This window comes from Gopherus evgoodei, chromosome 10 (assembly GCF_007399415.2).
Source record: "Gopherus evgoodei ecotype Sinaloan lineage chromosome 10, rGopEvg1_v1.p, whole genome shotgun sequence".
NCBI classification, from domain to species: domain Eukaryota; kingdom Metazoa; phylum Chordata; order Testudines; family Testudinidae; genus Gopherus; species Gopherus evgoodei.
In genome coordinates, this window is record NC_044331.1 from 84,631,412 (window position 1) to 84,654,756 (window position 23,345).

The window sequence follows — 23,345 nt, forward strand, 5'->3', positions numbered from 1 at the left end:
GGTGACAGGCAGGGCAGATGGTGACAGAGGAGGAACAGGCAGCGCAGTTGGTGACAGGCAGGGCAGATGGTCACAGAACATGGCAGTTGGTGACAGAGGAGGAACAGGCAGGGCAGATGGTGACAGAGGAGGAACAGGCAGCGCAGTTGGTGACAGGCAGGGCAGATGGTGACAGAGGAGGCACAGGCAGCGCAGTTGGTGACAGGCAGGGCAGATGGTGACAGGCGGGGCAGATGGTGACAGAACATGGCAGTTGGTAACAGAGGAGGGTCAGGCAGCGCAGTTGGTGACAGAGGAGGGACAGGCGGGGCAGATGGTGACAGAACATGGCAGTTGGTGACAGGCAGGGCAGATGGTGACAGAGGAGGAACAGGCAGCGCAGTTGGTGACAGGCAGGGCAGATGGTGACAGGCGGGGCAGATGGTGACAGAACATGGCAGTTGGTGACAGAGGAGGGTCAGGCAGCGCAGTTGGTGACAGAGGAGGGACAGGCGGGGCAGATGGTGACAGAACATGGCAGTTGGTGATAGGCAGGGCAGATGGTGACAGAGGAGGAACAGGCAGCGCAGTCGGTGACAGGCGGGGCAGATGGTGACAGAACATGGCAGTTGGTGACAGGCAGGGCAGTTGGTGACAGAGGAGGGACAGGCGGGGCAGATGGTGACAGAACATGGCAGATGGTGACAGAGGAGGCACAGGCAGCGCAGTTGGTGACAGAACATGGCAGTTGGTGACAGAGGAGGCACAGGCAGCGCAGTTGGTGACAGGCAGGGCAGATGGTGACAGAACATGGCAGTTGGTGACAGAGGAGGGACAGGCGGGGCAGTTGGTGACAGAACATGGCAGTTGGTGACAGAGGAGGGACAGGCGGGGCAGTTGGTGACAGGCGGAGCAGTTGGTGACAGAACATGGCAGTTGGTGACAGGCAGGGCAGATGGTGACAGAGGAGGAACAGGCAGCGCAGTTGGTGACAGGCAGGGCAGATGGTCACAGAACATGGCAGTTGGTGACAGAGGAGGCACAGGCAGCGCAGTTGGTGACAGAACATGGCAGTTGGTGACAGAGGAGGCACAGGCAGCGCAGTTGGTGACAGGCAGGGCAGATGGTGACAGAACATGGCAGTTGGTGACAGAGGAGGGACAGGCGGGGCAGTTGGTGACAGGCGGAGCAGTTGGTGACAGAACATGGCAGTTGGTGACAGGCAGGGCAGATGGTGACAGAGGAGGAACAGGCAGCGCAGTTGGTGACAGGCAGGGCAGATGGTCACAGAACATGGCAGTTGGTGACAGGCAGGGCAGTTGGTGACAGAGGAGGGACAGGCGGCGCAGTTGGTGACAGAACATGGCAGTTGGTGACAGGCAGGGCAGATGGTGACAGAGGAGGCACAGGCAGCGCAGTTGGTGACAGGCGGGGCAGATGGTCACAGAACATGGCAGTTGGTGACAGGCAGGGCAGATGGTGACAGAGGAGGAACAGGCAGCGCAGTTGGTGACAGGCGGGGCAGATGGTGACAGAACATGGCAGTTGGTGACAGGCAGGGCAGATGGTGACAGAGGAGGAACAGGCAGCGCAGTTGGTGACAGGCAGGGCAGATGGTCACAGAACATGGCAGTTGGTGACAGGCAGGGCAGATGGTGAGAGAGGAGGCACAGGCAGCGCAGTTGGTGACAGGCGGGGCAGATGGTCACAGAACATGGCAGTTGATGACAGGCAGGGCAGATGGTGACAGAAGAGGGACAGGCAGGGCAGTTGGTCACAGAACATGGCACTTGGTGACAGAGGAGGCACAGGTCCTGCGGACGGGCCCGGTGCTACACTGGGGCCGGGCTAGTCCACGGGCCGCCCCCCAGGGGAGGGGGGGGCGGAGTCTCAGCGGCGCCCCCAGAGCGGGCTGGAACGCGCCGCCCTAGTAAAGATGGCGCCCGGGCTGCCCGCCCTCAACATGGCGCCGGCGGCCTCGCGGCGGGTACGTGACCTGCCCGGACTCCGCCCCCAGGCGCTCCGTGGAGTCCCGGCGAGCCCCCCAGCGGGGAGGGGAGCCGGGCTGCAGCCGCTAGGGGAGGCCGCGGCCGGGGCCGGGCATGCAGCGGCCGGCGGGCTGAGCGGCCGATCGCAGCCCCCGCCGGGGATGTGCCCTGGGCTCGGGAGCCATGTCCAGGGTGAGCGGCCCCGGGCCGGCCGGCGGCCCCAAGGAGAAGCGCTCCTTCAGCAAGCGGCTCTTCCGGGGCCGGGCCGGCGCGGGCTCGGCCCGCTCGCTCAGCGGCTTCATGAGCCGGGTGCTCAAGACCCTTTCCACCCTGTCGCACTACAGCTCCGAGCCCGAGGCGGCCCGCGGCCCGCCGCCCCCGCGCCTGCCCCCGCCGCCTAGCGGCCTGGGCAGCTGCTTCCAGCCGGCCCGCCCGCCGCAGAGCCCCGAGCCGGAGCCGCCGCCCGAGGCGCCGGAGCCGGTGCCCGTGCCCGGGGTGGCCGGGCTGAAGAACCACGGGAACACGTGCTTCATGAACGCCGTGCTGCAGTGCCTCAGCAACACCGAGCTCTTCGCCGAGTACCTGGCGCTGGGGCAGTACCGCGGCGGGGGCGAGGCGCCCTGCGCCGGGGAGCGGCCCCCCCCCGCCAGCGCCGCCCCGCCGCCGCCCAAGGGCGAGGTCACCGAGCAGCTGGCGCACCTGGTGCGGGCGCTCTGGACGCTGGAGTACACCCCGCAGCACAGCCGCGAGTTCAAGGTGAGGCGGGGCGGGCCCGAGGCCTGGCTCCGGCAGCTGGTGTAACCGCTGCTCGCTGCCACCCCCGGCCCTCAGCCGCCGAGCGAGGGGCTGGGCGTGGACAGACGGCTCGGGGCCTGCCCTGCTCGGACTCTGCTCTTCCCTCTGGCAGCACTTGGGGCTGTGGTCCCGCGCTCGGGCCTTGCTGGTTCACCCCGGCTAGCTTGACCTGGGGTATGTGGAAATCTTCCACCCTTGATAAGAACTAAGAGGAGAACATGTAACTACAAAAACAAGAGGAAAGGCAGGTTATTTGAGATCATAGCTTAGTAGTACATAGGCCGGGGCGGGTAAACTTTTTGGCCTAAAGGCTACACCGGGTTTCTGAAATTGAATGGAGGGCTACTTAGGGGAGGCTGTGCCTTCCCAAACAGCTAGGCGTGGCCTAGACCCAGCCCCCTATCTGACCCACCCTGTTTCTTTCCCCCTGATGGCCCCCCGGGACTCCTGCCTCACCAACCCCCCTTGTTCCCTGACTGCCCCCGGAGCCCCTGCCCTTGGCTGCCCCATCCAACCAACCCTTCTCCCTGACCACCCCCAGATCCCCTGCTCCTGACTGCCCCCCTCTGGGACCTCTGCCACTATTCAACTCCCCTGTTCCCCACCCTCTGACTGCCCTGCCCTATATCCACAGCCCTGCCCCCTGACCACCATCCTTAACTCCCCAGCCCTCTATACAACCCCCCTGCTCCCTGTCCCCATACCACGGTGGCTGGTGGCGCTACAGCCATGCTGCTCAGAGCACTAGGACAGGCGGTCCGTGCCGCCCGACTGGAGCTAGCCACAGCACTGTACAGCACAGAGCACTGGGACAGGCTGTGGCTGTGCACCTGTGCTGCCCGTCAAGAGTTCGCAGCCCCAGCATCCAGAGCATTGCGCCTGTGACACAGTGAGCTAAGGCTGTGGGTGGGGGGAACAGCAGGGGAGGGGCAGGGGGCTAGCCTCCTGGGCCAGGAGCTCAGGGGCCAGGCTGGATGTGGCCTGTGGGCCATAGTTTGCCCACCTCTGACATCAGCTAACCATTAGGTCAGCCTTTTTATTTACAAGCGTGAGAGCTTTGGTATACACTAGTGCAGTGGTTTTCAAACTGCAGGTCACAGTAGTGGGTCACGGAATGTAAGGCACTGGGTCACGGCGGCCCTGGTCAGCACCACCAACTAGGTCGTTAAAAGTCCTGTTGATGGTGCTGCCTGGCTAAGGCAGGCTCATGCCTACCTGTTCTGACACCGTACTGTGCCTTGGAAGCGGCCAGCAGCAGGTCTGGCTCCTAGGTGGGGGGCCAATGGGGTTCTGTGTAGTGCCCCCGTCCCAAGCACCGGCTCCGCACTCCCAGTGGCTATGAACCAGCCAGTGGGAGCTGGGGGTGCTGGTGGTGCCTGCAGGCAAGAGCCAGATGGAGCCGCTTGTGTGCCTCTGCCTAGGCGCCAGACCTGCTGCTGCCTGGTTCTGGGGCACAGCACAGTCCACGGTGCTAGGGCAGGCAGGAAGCCTTATTCAGCATCCACACTGTGCTGCTGACTGGGACCTGCCCCAACCACAGGCACCAACTTTTCTTGGCCCCAGTGGATGCTTGTGTGCCCCTGGCCCCTCCCTACTCTGCCCCTATTGGACCCCTCCCCAAATCCCCGGCCCCGCCTCTTCCCCCGAATCCTCTGCCTCCCTCCCACCACTTGCTGTGCGAAACAGCTGTTTCATGGTGCAAGTGCTGTGAGGGAGGGGGAAGAAGCAGGAATCAGCAGCGTGCTCAGGGGAGGAGGCTCAGCGGAGATGGAGGTGAACTGGGGCTGGGGGATGGGTCGGGGAGCTGCTGATGGGTGCAGAGCACCCACCAATTTTTCCCTGTGGGTGCTCCAGTCCCAGAGCACCCACGGAGTTGGCGCCTTTGGCTCCAGCCCTGCACCCCAAACCCCTGGCCCAGCCCTGAGCCTCCTGGAACCTGGAGCTCCTTTCTGTACCCCAAACCCCTCATCGCTGGTCCCACCCCAGAGCCTGTCCCCACTCCCACATCCCTCCATGCCCCCAAGCATTCCATTCCCAGCCCCACCCTCCCAGTCCTCACCCCTGCACCGCAATCCTCTGCCCCAGCCCTGAGCCCCTCCCACACCCCAAACTCCTTATCCCTAGCTCCATTAGGTCACAGGCATCAACAAATTTCTTCAGTTGAGTCTCTAGAAAAAAAGTTTGAATACCAGTGTACTAGGGAGATTCCTTTATTGTTTCAATTAAGTGTTTTCAGGAGAAAGGAACTCTTTTTAGTGGATATTTATCTTTTTATTCTTGACCGCAAATGTTTATCTTGGTCTATTAAGAAGCTGGGACCAGATGTGGCCCACTAGCTAAAGTATAAGCAGATTCATAAGGCATGTTGTGTTATACGTTGGCAGTCACTAATGACTCTGGCATAACCAATACCTCTGTAGCTTTTTGAGTGACTCATGGATTTCACTGAATGCTGTTTCTCACAGTTCTGAGTAAGCAAAGATGCTAGCTGGCTGTAAACAGACAGCAGATTGGAGTTTTCAAAGTTTGAAACTTCCGTAATGCAAAGCAAAAAACTAATTGGTGAAATTGAGTGTGAAGGTAAACTTAGCAGTGTTTGTAATCAACTTGTTTCTTGTCTGTAGAGCAGCAGTTGCTTGTTAACCTGGCTATGCTAGCAATACCCTGCTTACCGTCTTTAACTAGTTTACTTTTTAAGTTAGCCCCCTGCTCTTTACTCAGATGCGGTCTCAAGTGCCAGTGGCTAACTTTGCCCTTGGGACTAGTTTTCCTGAGAACCTTTCTCTGAATAAGTTTATAACTTATTAACATCAATACCAAACCAGGCATGTAGCAAGTTAAGTGTGTACCAGACTTTGTTTTGGTGGTCTTTTCCTATCTTAAACTTTATTCCAAAGTCCCTTGGAACAGAATTTTGGGGTTCTTGACATGTTTGAAATAATATTTCTAGAAGTGTGGCCCTTGTGTTGCTAATTGAAAGCTGCCTGGTGGAACCAACTTGTGGCTGTGAGCATAAAGTATACTTCAGTCATCTGATTCGCAACAGTTCGTATTGTGTAAATAGTACTCTCTCAAGGTGTCTTCTGTAACAACTGCTTGCCTTTGCCTCAGGCCACACTCTTTCTTTGGCATTTCTATTTGTGGATGTGAAAAGGGGATTGTTTATTTTAACTTGTGGTCTGATCATAAGCATTATTGGGCTGGGTTACTTCTTGGTGTTCCTAGGGGAGATCTCACCCTAGTTTTGGTCTACACAAGAAAAATTATTGCCTGTACTACAACTGCCACCAATATTGCTGGTTTCAGGGTAGCAGCTGTTAGTCTGTATCTGCAAAAAGAACAGGAGTACTTGTGGCACTTTAGAGACTAACAAATTTATTTCAGCATGAGCTTTCGTGAGCAAGAAGATTGAGATTAGACTCTTCCTGTTGGTGTCCATACTTCCACCTTTTCATGTTCTCTGTATGTATAAATATCTCCTGTCTGTGTGTTCCATTCTATGCATCTGAAGAAGTGGGCTGTAGCTCACGAAAGCTCATGCTGAAATAAATTTGTTAGTCTCTAAGGTGCCACAAGTACTCCTTTTCTTTTTACCAATATTGCAGGCACTGATGTAGTCATGGCACCATGACAGAACAGAGCAGGTTTGCATGACTGCCCTAGCAGCTTACCACTAATGCAGTGGTTTTCAACCTATTTACCATTGAGAGCTGCATATGCAGCTCTCTCTGTTATGTGGACCACATCCACACAATATATATACTATATTCAGCCCTGAGCATGTCACATGGGCTGAAGCTGTGTGCTGATTGGGCCACAGGTTGAGGACCACTGCACTGTTGATGTAATATGACTTACAATTTTTGTAGTCTAGCTGCAGGTGCTGTAGGACCTGGTGTTAGTGATTCAGTGGGCACGACTTCGCAGCATGATGCTAGGGAGTACTGTATTGATGCTGTTTCAGGAGGAATGCAAAGGGTGGTTCTAATTTGAAACATGTCTCTCCATAAGGGGCCTTGTGGAATTCAACATTTGTGTTTCAGCAGCTCCAGAGACCTAACTTAGCTTCTAAGTGTCTTCAAAAAAGCAAACTTGCATTTTACATGATAGTGCCACAAACTCAAGCTATAAATCAAATGAGGTTCTTTCTGGCTCGTGTGGTCACCAGTAATAAATATTCTGCAGATCAAATTCTATCCTTAGTAACTCCAGTATTTTCATTCTCAGTGTTTTATTGAAACTTAATAAACAATTCTGTTGGTTTTGTGAGAGCCTGAAAAGCATCCACCTTGCGGTCTGGACTCTGCAGTGCTAATGTGTTAAAACTAAAACTTGTTTTTGTCACTCAAGTGAGCAAGTCTGACTCTAATTACATGCAGAAAGTAGGACTGTTGAATAGCAACATGCCATTCTTACAGAGTCAGCCGTTTTAAAGAGTAGACTCTTACACTCAAACCAAGTTTCTGACTATGTGAAAATATCCAATTTCACTTTTTGCAAGAGTGGAGGATTTTAATCTCCACATCTGTGCCAACTCCTGTTTTACTTGGGTGTATTCTGCCTACTTCAACATTTCTTCTGCAGTTTTAGTTTCTGCCCTAAGCTACTGTAAAGTATTGTGCTGTTAAATAGCTATGCTGTTTGCCCCAGAAGTCAGGTCACTTCTGTGGTGGGGGGAAAGTGATCTTGTGTCTGTAGTCTTTTTAAAGTACTGTATAGCCTTTGGGATGAAAGGCACCAGACAAAGGTACAGTAAAGTTATTCCTGGGCTAACTTTACTCCTAGCGTAGTGAGAGTACAGTACTACTAAATTACCTTCTTTGTAACAATGACTCTTTGGAGTATCAAAATTCTGCACTCCCATGGAGGATTAAGAGACAGTGGAGACTTCGTTTTGCTTATCTAAACGGTGAATTCTTTTCCTGCATGGTGGGATGAAGAGACGATGTACCGTATTATAGCAAGAGCAGCTGGAAATGTGGTTTGTGGGTCTGATGTGGCTCTTGAAGGCACCGTAGGGCTCCCCTATCCAAATGGTGATGCGACCATTGGAAACTGCAGGTCCCAGCATGCAGTGCTCTACCTTGATCTGAGCAACTGGGTCCCATGAAATTCCAGACTATGTAATCTTCAAATGCTTCACTTTCTTACTAAAGATAAAGATAAATATCCTGACCCACCCTATGTATATACTAGATGTGCCCTTTTGATTCCTGTTCAATTGCCCATTTGGGGGCTGCACTGACACAATTTGAGCTTCCTAATCTTCTGAATTTGGGACAATGGCCAGCAATCCGGTCTAACACCCAGGAACTCCTCTGATGTCTTTCCTTTGCAGTCCTGCTATTTCCATGTTTTTTTGGTGTGGAGGTATGTTAATTCACTTGTGAGCTGGGCCCCACTAGCTGCTGTCCCTGTCATGTGTATGTCACAGCTAACTGCATGTTTATTGATTACATTGTGCATAGTTGCAGTGTAGGGTCCTCATGTGAGTGGACATTTCTGTTTTCAGTACTGAGTATCATGCTGGGCAGTATAAGCACTGGAAGAACAGCCCCCTTGAACTGCAGGAATAATAAAATTATTTCCGGAAGTGCTTGAGGACGCTGACACATCAAATCCATTATTTTTCTGATCGTGCCTGGAGTGAGCAAAGTGCTTCCTGAATAGAGAAAGGATGGTCCTGTCCCAAGGAGTCCACAATCTAAAAAACTTGTTTTTGAATGGGTCATACAAACTATTACCCCTTACTCCTTCAGCTGCCATGATCAAATAATCAGTTGAGCTTGCATTTGGAAATTTATAAATGACTTCAGATTGCAGAGGAGTTTACATTGCAGTGACAAAATGGTGATGAAAGGTGGGGAAGGGAACATTGTAAGCTCTTTGCTGCAGGGACCATCTACTACTCTTGAGCACATTGTACAGTGCCTCCACGAGGCGTCACTTGGTTAGTCTTTAAGCACTACCATTATGAATATGACTAATAAGAACAATAATACCTAGATAGAAATAACTGCAGCCTTCAAAAGATTTTAGTAGAACTCTTTTATGCATTCCCATCCCTCTCAAAATCCCCACAACCGCTAGGTGAACTCCTCATTCTAGACATTTGTTGTATGTTTCTCTAGCATACAATCTTTTGAGTCACCTGAGGAGCCTTCTGGATGATCTTAAAAGCAACATATCATGGGGAATGCTGTTGAGGGATTGTCTGAATGGACAGTCAGTAAGCTGGGGTGTAAATCTACCTTGCAATAGTCTGCTGCTCATTAGCTGTCTGTGTGAACCCTGCTGCCATGCACTGAAAGTTCCCTAGCATGCTTTGATATACTCCTGTTTATCCTATTCAGAGAGGCCACACAGACAGTAGATTCACACCCTAGCTTACTGTGCACTGTTTGTTTAGACTGGCATTGAGTAAGATCCATCTTCACATCTGCAAAGAGTGAGCAAGCTGGCTTATACCAGATACAAAGCGATTTGACGATTACTCTGTCAGGTGCTTAGTTGCCCCTTTACAAGGGACAAGTGGTTTCTAGTGAATTGACTTTTTGCATTCTCTGTCCTGAAGTGTAACCATCCTGAGCCTGCTGTTAAATCCTATGTTTATGGGATTGTTATTTGCTAACAGACTGATTTGCACAATGCTTCTTAAAGGTGTAAGTAAATACATGCATCTGAGGAAGTGGGTATTCACCCACGAAAGCTCATGCTCCAAAACGTCTGTTAGTCTATAAGGTGCCACAGGATTCTTTGCTGCTTTTACAGATCCAGACTAACACGGCTACCCTCTGATACTTGATAGTAAATACTCTTGTGTGGCTAAGGCAGAGACTGTAAAGTAGGGGATAAGTAGAACTTGAATTTTTCAATTTAAAAGCGGGAGCTAAATGAATGTTATCCTGTTATCAGAAGCAACACCGTGTTTCCTAGTTCTGTTCTTTCCTCAGTCAGTCTTTAATACGTTTATTGAAGTTTGAAGATATCTAGAGGAGAGCAATATTGCACCCCATCCTAACAACAACTTCTTGGGCAAACTTTCTGGAAGCCCTAAAAGCTAGTTACCAGAAAATAATTACCCAAAGGTAAAGTTCCTGTAACTGTTAGCCAGGTTCATGCTGTGGAATGCTGATTCTGGGCCCGGGAAACAAGCACAGACTGGTGGGACTGCATAGTATTGCAGGTCTGGGATGATTCCCAGTGGCTGCGAAACTTTCGTATGTGTAGGGCCACTTTCATGGAACTGTGTGACTTGCTGTCCCCTGCTCTGACGTGCAAAGACACCAAAATGAGAGCAGCCCTCACAGTTGAGAAGCGAGTGGCCATAGCAGTGTGGAAGCTTGCAACGCCTGACAACTACCGATCAGTTGGGAATCAGTTTGGAGTGGGCAAATCTACTGTAGGGGCTGCTGTGCTGCAAGTAGCCAATGCAGCCATTGACCAGCTGCTATCAAGGGTAGTGACTTTGGGAGTGTGCAGACCATTGTGGATGGCTTTAATGGCTGGGGTTCCCTATCTGCGGCGGGGTGGTAGGGATAGGCGTTCCATCTATCTTGGCCCTGGCACACCAGGGCGGCCAGTACATAAACCTCAAGGGATACTTTTCTACTGGTGGATCACAAGGGACGTTTCACTGACATCAACATGGGATGGCTGGGAAAGGTGCATGATGCTCGCATCTTCAGGAACTCTGGTCTGTTTGAGCAGCTGCAGGAAGGGACTTACTTCCCAGACCAGAAGAGTACTTTTGGGGATGTTGAAATGCCTATAGTTATTCTCGGGGACCCAGCCTACCTCCTAAGGCCATGGCTCATGAAGCTGTGCACAGGCACCCTGGACAGTAGTAAGGAGCAGGAGCAGTTCAACTATAGACTGAGCAAGTGCAGAATGGTGGTATAATGTGCTTTTGGACTTTTGAAAGTGCGCTGGCACAGTTTACTGACTTGGTTAGATCTCAGCACAACCAATATTCCAATTGTAATTGCTGCTTGTTGTCTGCTCCACAATATCTGAGAGTAAGGGGTAGACACATATGGTAGGGTGAGAGGTTGAGGCAACTCACCTGGTGGCCAATTTCACACTGCCAGACAGCAGGGCGATTAGAAGAGTGTAGCAGAGAAGCTTTGAAAGCCAATTTCATGACTGGCCAGGGTATGGTGTGACAGACCAATACGAACTCTTCTGTCACAACTACTTCTGCTTTCCAGTTTTCGCATGGTCTCTGGCTTTTTAGAAAAACAACTTGATGGCAGCTCTTCCTCTCTTCTGAAATCTAGCTACTTGCATCTGTTTGTTTGTACAGTAGCTTCTCAGCACTAGCTTCGGGAGCATAGCACTATGTAATGGAGCTGGGCAGGGTTGGAGGGGAAAGTTTCCCAGAGATTCTGAGGAAGCACTGTTGAATGTAGTGGTGAAGTGTGTTCCCTCTGTCTGATTACTATGCTTCTCCTGCCCTTACAGAATGTAACAACCAGCTTCTCCTGGCTGCTCAGCATTTTTTCTGCCTAATGAGAGCAGCTGCTCTAACTGGTGCCAATTTCGCAGCCTGTGCTTCCTTTCTCCTCTTTGTAATGCTGTGGAATTGGCAACAAGCAACTGCTGGCTAAGCAGTGTTCTGTCTCAGACTTGTTTTTCACAGGAAACTTGCCATTTCTTTCTCTGAATGGCTTTTGGACTCTCATGACATGCATGGAACAATCTTTTTGCCGTAGAGATTTTTAAAGCTGCTTGAAGGATCTTGGTGTCCAGTTTCCATTAAAAACAGTGAGAATTAGGTTTTGAAAATCCCACTTTCAGCACTCTCCAAACTCCATTAATTGGCATTTCTTCGGCTCTTTTTCTCCTTTCTGGTGGGGCTTCTCCTGGGACCAGTATTATATATTGTATTATATATTATATCTTTTGAACTTTACATACTAACTGCCCGTCAACGCAGGACCTGAGTACATAGGCTATAATATAAAGCATCCTTAATTGGCTAGAGCATGGTGATACTTTACTTTTTTTCTTTTTTTTTTTTTTGGTAACTTTGATTTCAAGGAGCACTATAAGTTTAAGACACCTGATATTGAGCTGGATTCTTATCAGAGCTGATGAAACACTGCCGGGGTGCTATAAATGTTATCACTATGCTATATTGACAAAACTGCACCCATTCTGTTTGTGTAATTTATTATACTTAGTATTTGTATAAAAATAAATCATAGAGTTTCAAGATGCAAATGCTTTGGAGACATGCTGGATGTAAGCACAGTACCGTGAGGAACGATCTTGTAAATATTGTGAAGGTGCTGAAGTCCTAGAATGGAGTATAGTTCATTGCTCTGCAAAACTTAGTAGCAATCTACAGTCCTGGGAAAACCAAGTGCAGGGTAGTGTTGGGTGCATTAGAAATACCATACACAGACATCACTGTGGAACTGACTGCACAAATTAGGGGTGTTAGTACAGTAGGTCAGGATGAGTGTTGAATATTTAGACTCTCAAGCGCTTTAATTAATGTACTGCTTCTACACCTTGGACAGAGGTAACATCTCACACTGGATGGAGTTCGCTCACAATGACTGACTGTTTTAGATATGGTAAGTGTCATGTTTGAAAAGGTGGAGAATCTAAGCCAGCCATATGGGGGAAAGAGCATCTCCATTCTCAGAGGCTTTGCTTCTGTGGGGGTGGGGGAATAGAAACATAGGAATTTTACTGCTGGGAGAGTTGCCCTTACCCCACAACAGCACTTGTGTGCAATCTGAAGACAGCAAAGCAAAATGTTCTGTGGACAAATGTATTCAAAGTGCATCTGGTATGAACAGTGAAATCCTTATATAAATAAAACCTTGGAGAGAGGAATGCTGCTTGTGTAACAGGAAAATTTCTTACCAGTTAGTACAAGTACGGTAAAGCATTATGTTCTGTATCAGTTTAGGTCAAGTCTGTACAAATGGTGAAATGTTGAGCAAATCTAGGGATGAAGGAATAAATTGATCCAATATACGTATTTGAATATAATCACTTTGGCAGGAGGCAGTGCTTTCCTAAGACCACTGACTTGTTTCCAGGAATTGGTTATTGCCTTCCCTTGCTGACTGTTGACAACTCCCGCTACTGTGTATGAGCTAGCTATGTGAAATCTTAGTAGAAAGAATAAAATAGTTCTGGTTTCTATCAGCTTAAATAAGAGCTAGCTGTGTTACAATAGATCAGAGGTTCTCAGACTGTGGTCTGTGGATGGTTCCGTCTATGGTGCGCACCTGGGTGGCTGCACACAAGACAATGAAGGGCTACCCACCTATTTAGTGGAGCTGCACAGGCATGGCTCCACTAATTAGGTGCCTGGACCCTGGAAAAGACGCATGTGTAAGATGAGGTGGTGGCCTTGGGGGAGAATTGGGAGTAGGTGAGAGGGGGGCAGTGGAGTGAGAAGAGAAGGTGGGGAGGAATTTGGGAGGTGCAAGGCTGCAGTGGCCAGAGAAAGAGGCGACTTTCCTAGCTCCAGGGGTGCAGCTGCCAGGGAGAGACCCTCCTTTCTTCCCAGTCCCAGCTCAAGGGGCTGCTGTGGTAAGGGAGAGACCCCACTCCCTTCCCAGCCCGAGCTCGGGGGGGGGGCTGCCATCACATTAGAAAGGTAAGACTACTGATATTTTAATGAGTTGTTGGGTGCTTTTATTTGTAGAACAAAAGAGTTAAATCTTTTTATGTAGCACTTTTATCCAAAGAGCTTTAGGCCATGTCTACATCTAAAATTTTGCAGCGCTGGTTGTTACAGCTGTATTAGTACAGCTGTATAGGGCCAGCGCTGCAGAGTGGCCACACTTACAGCAACCAGCGCTGCAAGTGGTGTTAGATGTGGCCACACTGCAGCGCTGTTGGGCGGCTTCAAGGGGGGTTCCGGGACGAGAGAGCAAACCGGGAAAGGAAACCAGCTTCGCCGCGGTTTGCTCTCTCGGTCCCGGAGCCAGCCAGCAAACCGCAGGGAAGGAGACCTGCTTGCTCGGGGTTCCGGGACCGAGAGAGCAAACCGGGAACGCCGCGGTTTGCTCTCTCGGTCCCGGAGCCAGCCAGCAAACCGCAGGGAAGGAGACCTGCTTGCTCGGGGTTCCGGGACCGAGAGAGCAAACCGCGGCGAAGCTGGTTTCCTTTCCCGGTTTGCTCTCTCGGTCCCGGAACCCCGAGCAAGCAGGTCTCCTTCCCTGCGGTTTGCTGGGTGGCTCCGGGACCGAGAGAGCAAACCGGGAAAGGAAACCAGCTTGATTACCAGAGGCTTCCTCCTTCCACGGAGGTCAAGAAAAGTGCTGGTAACTGTCTACATTGGATTACCAGCGCTGGATCACCAGCGCTGGATCCTCTACACCCGAGACAAAACGGGAGTACGGCCAGCGCTGCAAACAGGGAGTTGCAGCGCTGGTGGTGCCCTGCAGATGTGTACACCTTCAAAGTTGCAGCGCTGTAACTCCCTCACCAGCGCTGCAACTTTCTGATGTAGACAAGCCCTTATGCTAGTTAGCTAATGGTAAAACATTTGGAAAGATCATTAAGTGGTCCACCGAGACCCTTAGTAATTTTCAAGTGGTCCATGAAAAAGAGAGTTTGAGACCCTCTGCAATAGACAATTAAACTGCGTCCCACATAAAGGCTGTTCTTTTAGTAGAGATTGGTTATGTATCTTTTATTGAAACAATAACACTTGCTGCCTTGTGGTCACTGACTTTTATAGGGACAGTAAAGCTCAATTTCCTTGTCAGTTGGATAAACATTGGACTCTGGTCATTCATCTGTTAGTTCTGCTTCTGACCTTTAAAAAGGTGACTCTTAATGAATGCTTAAGTCCATGGCTATTGATCCTACTTTCCTGGTAAATGGTGAGAGATTAGAAATTCCCAGTCTGGTGCCTGGCCTGGGCTGCCTGGCCCATGCTGACCTTCTGGGCAGGACTTTTTTTCCTGCGCATGCAGTCATTTGGACCATGAGCTTCTCCGCTTCCATCCCATGCATTTGACTAAAAGACAGTCCTTTTAGGAAACTGATTCATTATTTATAGGGACAATGGGATCCCCCTTCAGGTCAGAGTTTAATATCTTGTTTTCTGCACATTCAGCACAGCTGTCCGTTCTTTTTATTCTATACAAAGGCCACGTCCACACTACAGAGTAAAATCGAAATTAATAAAATCGATTTTTTAAAACAGGTTTTATAAAATCGATTTTACGCGTCCACACTAGGGCACATTACTTCAGTGGTGTGCGTCCATGGTCCCAGGCTACCATCGATTTCCGGAGCAGTGCACTCTGGGTAGCTCAGTGTGACGAACTGGGAATGTTCTTAATGTTTTCTCTAAATACTGCGTTGGTGCCTCAGTGTCCCCATGGCAGTTCTTAAGTATCTGGCAGAGCAATGGCCAGTGCACCTAAATGCCTGACACTCTGTCTCCTAGCAACTGATGGCCTGGGCCCCTCCCCTGCAAAGGTGCCAGCTGAAGGTGTTGGAGACAAAGGAATCAGGTGACCTCCTGGCCCGGGAAAGGGGCTGAGCAGAGAGGAGGGGCTGAGGGAGGGGTTGTTAGTCTGGAGCTGGCTGGGGTCAAGGGTGGAGGGCAGACCTGGGGGTCTGGCTCACTGCCCCCCAGAATGGACCCAGCCGAGGGGTCCGGTTCGCTGTATCTACAAGCTCTGTTTTAGACCCTGTTCCTGTCATCGAATAAACCTCTGTTTTACTGGCTGGCTAAGAGTCATGTCTGACTGCAAAGTGGGGGTGCAGGACCCGGTGGCTTCCCCAGGACCCCGCTGGGGTGGACTCGCTGGGGAAAGCGCACGGAGGGGCAGAGGATGCTGAATGCTCCAAGGAGAAACCCAGGAGGTGAAGACGTGTAAGCTTGCCCTGAACAAGTCTGCTCCAAGGGAGAGGAGGCTCCCCAAAGTCCTGCCTGGCTTGGTGGGGAGCAGTTCCAGAGCATCGCCCGGTGACTCCGTGACACTCAGTAAAAGAATGGGACCAATAACTTCGATTTCTGTCCACACTAACCCTAAATCGATATAGTAATATCGATTTTAGGGTTACTCCTCTCGTTGAGCAGGAGTACAGAAATCAATTTTAAGACCCCTTAAAATCGATTTTAAGTGCCTTGTAGTGTGGACGGGTACAGCGTTAAATCGATTTAATGCTGTTTAAAGCGATTTAACGCTGTAGTGTGGACCATGCCAAAGGGTCAATTGCATGTTTGTTGTTGTTAAAATAGTTGTATATGAAACAGTATGTGGTTCTAACCTTTACTCCAGGCCCACGTTTCTCCTGTTCTATGAATAGTTCTCCTTGTGAAAGAAGCAACTCAACGCACCGTTTAAAACTTGTTTAGGGAGTATTTCCCGGTTGTTAATGTGAAGTGGAGTTTGCAGGGAGGCAGTAATATTATACGGAGTGTGCTCCACTCAGCGAGTAATCACTCCTGCCTGTCCGGTCCTCTTCAGTGCCAGGGGATTGGATACAGGCTTGAACCCAGTCACCTCATGTTTGCCCTTTTCAAGCAGTTTCACGTGTTGCTAGTGCTAGTATAGACTGCTGGTGTGTCTGGCACTGTGCTTGTCTAGACTGTCTTATATCTAGGCAAGGTGACATTGTGAGTGAAATGCCTGGGCCCTCTCTGTGCTACCACTGATAATGATGTCATGGTGGAAGACTTCCAAAAAAGGGTTAGTACAGATGTGGTGAATTGAGTGCTAATCCCACAGCTGCTCTGTTAGTCGGTATCATTCTCAGGTGCCTTTTCTTAATAAAAGTGAAAAGTAAAGTTTAAAAACCTACTGTAAAACAATTGCAGCACTTCTGGCATGTTATCTAGAGTAAATGTGACCTGCTATTCACTAAAGTCTCTGGTAGTCTTGCCGAGTTAAAATTTTTTTGTTTAATCATCAGTAAAATCTGAGCTTTGCTTTTACTACTTGTCTGCAGCTGCTACTAGAAGACTTCACACATCTTTCAAAATGCTAGTCAGTGTTCACTGCCTCCTTGCTCTGATGACCCTGAGGAGGAGGGCTCACTGAGAGCAGGTCCTCCTCAGGCGGCTGCTTTGATTTGTCAAGTTCAGTGGCTTGCTGGCGATTTAAGTTAAATGGGTTAGACTGTGAGTTTGATCTGTGAATGGTAAAGAAGGAGGTGGAAACTGAAAGCAAATTTCAATGTTGAACCAGACAGGAGATGCTGACTCAATTGTTTGCAGAGCCAGGTCTCTAGTAAGGAAGAATAGTTACAGTGAGGCCTGACATTTCTAGAAGGCAAAGGAAACACACACAAGCAGGGGGAAGCAGCTGTACAGTTGTAGTTGTGCGCTGCTTTGCCAGATAGCCCTAAAAGCTTTTTCTAATTAGGTATGTGATCTCAGAGGTTGCTGGGCACTGTAACTGATGTCATATGCTTTGGCTGTGTGATAAAAGTTAAGCAGCAAAATCATCAAACTGACCCTTTTGATTGCCCACTGGTACATGATAAGTGAGTGACTTGTTCCAATGAGACTGAAATTAATCCGTATGTCCTAACCTCCTCATCTGCAGACTTGCATTTATAGGTGTGTGCTTGCCACTGAAGTGAGCCTGTTCAGAGACCCATTTGAAAATTGGGCCTTTAAGAATAATTAGTGACATCTGATCATTTTAGATGTGACTGACATGACAGTTAACTTCTCATTATTTATTTTATAGCACATGGAATGTGTTGGGAGCTTTACATAAGAAATAAAAGCAAGTCCCTGCCCCAGTGGGTTTACAACCTTAATTTGAGATATGAGGCAACAAATGAGGCAAAAAGATGGGAAGGAAAACTGCAAAGGGAAGTGACTTGCCTGAGATTGCACAACAGGTCAGTGGCGGGGAACTAAGGTCTCCTGAATCCCAGTCCTGTTCCCTATCTCTGCATTTTAACTACATTTTGAATCCTGTTCGTGTGAAAACAGCATCCCTTCCTTGGTATTTTGCCCAGTAGCATTGAGACCCAGGTCTAGCTATATCGGTTGTTTCACTGAATATTTGTTTATATTTTTAACAGCAGGGTTGTCTGCACAGTACCATCCCCAGTTGCTGTGTGACCAAAGGAGTGGGTTATTTCACTGGAAGGCTTATGACTATGTCCCTGATAAACTGTTTTTTCTTCAGCAAAATTAGAGAAAACTAGAAATAGGATTATTAAAGGTTAAAACTAGAGGAATGAGGCTGATTGCTAGTGTTTTGCCAGACTGCTGGCTTAGGGAGAGCTGGGCAGTGTTCATTGATCTATGAATTTGTATCAAACATGGGCTAGGAATCCACTGTGCTGCTTCTTAATATTCTAGTTTCTCTTGAGTCTGTCCCTTTCTTTAGGGAAAAGCAAATTACCACACTTCTCTCTGAAGAAGACGAGTGCTCTGGTGTAGAACAGAACATAGCAGCTTCTGGGGGTGGCACGCTGCCAGAGAGGCTTCTGCTTTCCTCTTAGCTGTGTTTGGCAACAAGACTCATGAAGCAATTTTGGGTAAGGATAAAGAGCCTTAACGCTTCTCCTAGCAATTTCATAGGCAGTAAAGCCTGATTTCTCTTCATGATGGCCGATTGATGGCTGTATTTCCTTATTACATTCTGAAAGGCAGATTTTACAGCCTCATAGTAAATTTAATTACAAAGGAAAAGGGTTCAGTTAATCAAAGTTATAAGCACCTTATTTTTAGTACCAGGGCAGCATGACAGTCAAACACGCTTGGGAGGCTAGTGGTGAGCTCAGTGTCCATCTGAGGCAGAGTAGGGAGCTTTTAAACAGCCATAGAGATATTATCTGCATGTGGCTTATTCCTCTCCATCCACACAATAATGATGGCTAGCCCGCTGTTTGTCTGACCAGATGGCATTACTGTATGTGCTAAGGCTAGGAAGGTTAGCTGTAGTACATACAGACATAACCAGCAGTGAGGGTGCCTTATCAAACCTGGAGCAAAGCTTCACCAGGAGCCATAAAACTGGCTATTTCTGTGTGGACTAAGAATACATAAGCTTTCTTGAAATGTCTACCTTCTGAGGTAGGAGAAGGCTTTTTATATTCACTAGGATACAACAGTCATTGGGAGGTACTGTTTTGAAATACAAATGTGCTGTTTCAAAGGACAGTCCTCTGACCCATCTTAAACTAGAGTAGAAATCATGGTGAAGTGAATTTGGGCCACGGTCTTCCGACTGGCTGATCTTTATTGTTAGTCCCCAGGTTGCAGAATGTTCACCCCATGAAGCCAAAAAGCCCTGTGGAGAGACATCTTTCTCCCAGTGGCTTTAGTAGCCATGTGACTGCGCTAACCTGCCCTTGCCACTTCTTAGGGCCAGGATTAGGACTTGGTAGGGTCAGTGAGAATATTTTTGGGCTATCCTCCTCTCCTTTCCCCAAATCCCACCACCATATCTGATCCTTCTTAAAATGACGGGCAAGCTGATGGTGACCTAAGGTCTCCTGCATCCTCTGCTGCAGGAGAAGTGGCGCTTGTGTTTGAGCCCGTGCATAGTTCCCACTATCTAACACTTGTTTGAGGAATGACTCTCCAGATCAGCTGGAAATCTGAGGGGCCTCCATCTGTTTGGGGGAGGGTTGTGACCAAATGCACTCCTGTATTCACACCCTTCAAACCAGTGTCATTATCTTTGTACAGAATATGCCTTGGGAGGTATCATTTGAAAACTAACAACTCACTGGTCAATAATATCATGGTGCAATGGGTGTAGCAACATTATGTATAAAGTTATGAATTCCCCCCTAGGAGGATGTTAGCACATGTTCAAACCCACGTAGCCCTGACTAAGCAGAAGTAGTTAAACGTGTATACCAGACAAAGAAACGTATTTATTGCAGTTAATATGTAAGCAGGAAAGAGGGTTCTTGGAACAGCGAGAAGGGTAAACCAGTTAGTCAGAGACAAAGGACAAGCTGATGCCTCTAGCGAACTGTCATCAAAGTTGATTGGCAATCACTGTTCTGGTGGCCGTTTTTGGCAAAGAAGGAGGGACAGGAACAGATCGATCTGCATTTTAGAACAACACAGGGCCTCTTTCACCAGGACACTCCATGGCTCTGGCCTGTCAGTGGGAAGGACCTTTGTCTAGGGGTAACCCTCAGGACAACGCATTTCAAAGGTGACTGGACTGTAAAAAGGAGGGAAAAAACACCCCAGGGTATCTTTCTCTCCCTCCATCTCTCTCTCTCTTATCTAAGAAGACCAAGGAACCAGCCTTTTGACTTTGGGTGTGATTCTGACCTGAAAATGTGGTCAGCAGTGTAGCCGGTAACGTGGTGAGGATTTTACTTTGAATCAAATTTAGTTTAAGTTTTAGCTACTAGAAGGCATTTATTTTGTAACCATTTCTGACTTTAATGCCTTGAGTGAGTATAGCTGCGTCTCTTTGTAGTTAAATAAACTAATCTAGTGTTGTGTTTAAACTGTACTGTTTGGGTAACTCTAGATATTACGTCTGTTGTCCCTGTAAGGGAACAGATCTCCAGTAGTTTGGTACTTTAACTGAACTGCCCAGGAGAGGGCTGGACAGTGCAGAACACACAATTTGGGAAAAATGTGGGACTGGGAGTGTGTTGGGGTCACCCTGCACATAGTAACCGAGGTTGGTGGAAGCCAGAATGTGGCTGGTGTGTAGCTGACAGACTCTTGTTGTCAGAATTACTGGACCAGGGCTGCAGCCATACACAGACAGCTAGGGTATGCCCTGCATGCTGTTGGAGAGTGACCCAGGTTGGGAGATATAACAGCAAAACTTTGTGAGCACCCAGTGTTTCAGGGCAGGTGGGATGGAACCCCTTGCTGGAATGCATTGCACCCTGGAATATGACAGAAGTGTTGGGCACACTTTTTCCTCACTGTTTCCTCTTTATGTTCTCTTATCTCTCTATTGGGAAGCATCAGCATCTCCTTTCCCCATTTTGTATTTGTGCTCCATTTTTGTTGTATTCTCCCCCTCCCCCCAAACATTTTCTGTTTGCTCCCTCACAGAGATGCACTTTCCTTCTCTGTCCCCAAGGACGCACTGCAGTGGTGGGGCGGGAAGATGAACATGGAATCCTTCTTCCTGTTGCAGCCTCCCCTGGGATTCAGTCTCCTCTTTGGATACATCTGGTTTGGGGGAAAAAGCTTGATGTTTGCTCAGAGTTGGCTGATGTGTTAGGCTGAGATTAGAGTAGGGGAAAAAGCCAATTCTGACTAGACAAACCTTTCCTTTCTTGCTGTATTACCTATTCTATCTCTGCCTCTTCCCACCCACTCACCCCAGTTGATTCTGCTACTGTTAAAGGTGTGGGGAAGGGAGACTGTTTCGTCTGTTTCTGCATCCTTTGCACTGGTTCCCTGCCTACAGCTAAATCAGCTCCTGCTCTGTACTGTCCTCTGTATCTGGAGGCCATACTGGTCCCTTGATGGAGGAGTCAGCTCAGTGGCTGGCAGGCCAGGAAGGAACACGTGTGGGCCCCACACCAGTCATTGCAAGTCTAGGTAGCTTTTTGGTTGCAGTCACCACTGTTTCAGGGATAGTGTGTCCTGTTTTGGGGACAAATGGAAGATCTAGACTGTCCAACCTCTCTTAGTTTCATGGTGTTTGCTCTTGGCGAAACAAACTCTGCACTTTCCAGATTTCGATTTCACCTTTATAGAGAAGAATAGCTGGCTCGGGAGGAGGGTGGAGGTGGAAACGCTGGTCCTATTCAGATAACGTCCCGTGCTCAGAGATCTGCCTTTAACATCATTTCCCGAATGTGGAATGAGGTTTGTGTGTGATTAAAAATCTGTCTTAACGTCACTGGGTGTTCTGTATTGAAAGATAAAGAATAGATATCTTTCCTGTGCACATCTGTGCCATTATGTTTTCAGACCTCTAATGAGCTAGCCCCATCGGTTTACATGCACAATCCTTTCCACAGCTGTTTCCTACCAGAGATGTACTGGAAAATAGCAGACCCATATTTTTCCCATTAAAATCTTGTGTGTTCCAGGGAACAGAAACAGCAAATGAAAGGCTAATAATTCTGTTCCATGTAGTTTTATTTACTGTATGTGATTAGAGCAGTAAATTAGACTGGTTGTTTGGTCTTGTGTGTGGTGTTCTGCACTGATGTAGCTGCACCAATGTTTAGACACATTGCACTGGTGTGAACAGCAACTTGTGTCTGGATAAGGTTCCCCCACTAGGGGGTTGTGTCCATGTAGTTCCTTCAGTGTAGACAAGATCTGAGTGTGGAATTTGGAAACTTCCCTTTTTTCCTCCTAGTGACCCTGTTTCCCATTTCTGCCCTCTAATTTTGTGAGACTGTAGTTGGTGGTAAGTGCTGGAGTTACTGTACAGTGAAATAGGCTGTTCACAGAACTGGAATAGCATGGGCAGGACAGCAAGCTTCTGCACACTGTCCTGCCAGACTTCCTGTTTCCTGATGTAGAGGTGCTATCTTTAGGGCCTTGTCTACACTGAGAATTTGATGCCTGGTAAGTATCTGTGCAGTTCTACTACTGTGAATCAGCACAGGCATTTTTGCACTGTCATCTGGAGCTGCTTGAGCAAAGGAAGGCAGGTGGCTGGTGTACCCTAGTAGAACTGCACAGGTGCTAGGCTAACAGTGGGGAAAACTGCAGGAAAGTCTCAGTGTGGGCACCACTTGAGTGCAAGGGGGGCTTCCTTATTCTGTGTCTGTGGCCCATGCAGTCTTTCTTACCTGTCTACTGAAACAATGTAATGCTAATTATGACGGGTTTTCTTGTGCCCGTTTTGAACTGCCCAGAAATCAGTGTAGTGTGTGGTCTCATCTAGTGACTGGGCAGCAGGCTGAGAGTGGGCTGGGCTTGAACTGTTGACCTGGCAGTGAGAAGGACCCTATCCCATTACTAAGCCACGGAGTGCAAATTTAAAGGACATCTTTTTTTTTTGTCTTACTAAATTGCACTTGTAATTAAGAGTCTACTTTTGATCTTCTGTTTAGGTTTGATTGTGCTCCTTAGTTAGTCCAGCCAGATTGTACTGTGTGTTTTGTTATATGTCTGTTGCTTCCTTTCTATCTTGATTGTCCCTTGTTGATTACTTTGCTGCCACAGCATCTTATTAGAAGAGAGGCATGGAACATTTCACAGAGCAGCAAATATAAAGGTTTCAGTAACAACAAATCCACTCCAGAGCAGCGACGGCAGAAGGGGCGTGAATAGAATTGGGAACATGCTGCTACTGTCGGTGGAGTCTCCAGAGCAAAGTAACTCATGAGGGAACTGCTGCTGATGTTCTGTAGTACTTCCTGATTCACCTCCAGTGACTAGCAATCCATCTCCACAGGCAACTCTTTATTCTCTGCCTGCTCACTTCACTTCTCAGTGTTCTGGAATTGGCCAGGATAATTATCATGGAGACACCTATGAGGCAGGGAAGGAAGATGATACCACCCAAGATGTGCTGTTTGCTGCTTGTTGCCTGGCTTTTCTCTCCATTATGAACAGAGACTTCCATTTCTATGGGATTGGCTGGCTTCTTTGTGGCGTGAAAGCCCATCAGCGACGGTTTTGGTCAGATGCCTCTAGGTTTTTGACTGGAGTGATGTGCAGACAAT

At 48.8% G+C, this 23,345-nt stretch overlaps 1 protein-coding gene across 6 annotated transcripts in view; it reads left to right on the top strand.

Moving 5' to 3' along the window:
* Positions 1 to 2,150: 2,150 nt before the first annotated feature.
* USP31 (ubiquitin specific peptidase 31) overlaps positions 2,151 to 23,345 on the top strand; it is a 67,324-nt gene continuing 46,129 nt past the window's right edge. For 4 of the 6 annotated variants that reach the window (XM_030576921.1, XM_030576922.1, XM_030576920.1 and 1 more), the window contains exon 1: positions 2,151 to 2,723. In XM_030576921.1, coding sequence (XP_030432781.1) covers positions 2,151 to 2,723 — 573 coding nt within the window. Of the gene's footprint in view, positions 2,724 to 2,884; positions 2,937 to 23,345 lie in introns of those variants that run through there. The other 2 variants (XM_030576924.1, XM_030576925.1) reach the window with 2 other exon arrangements.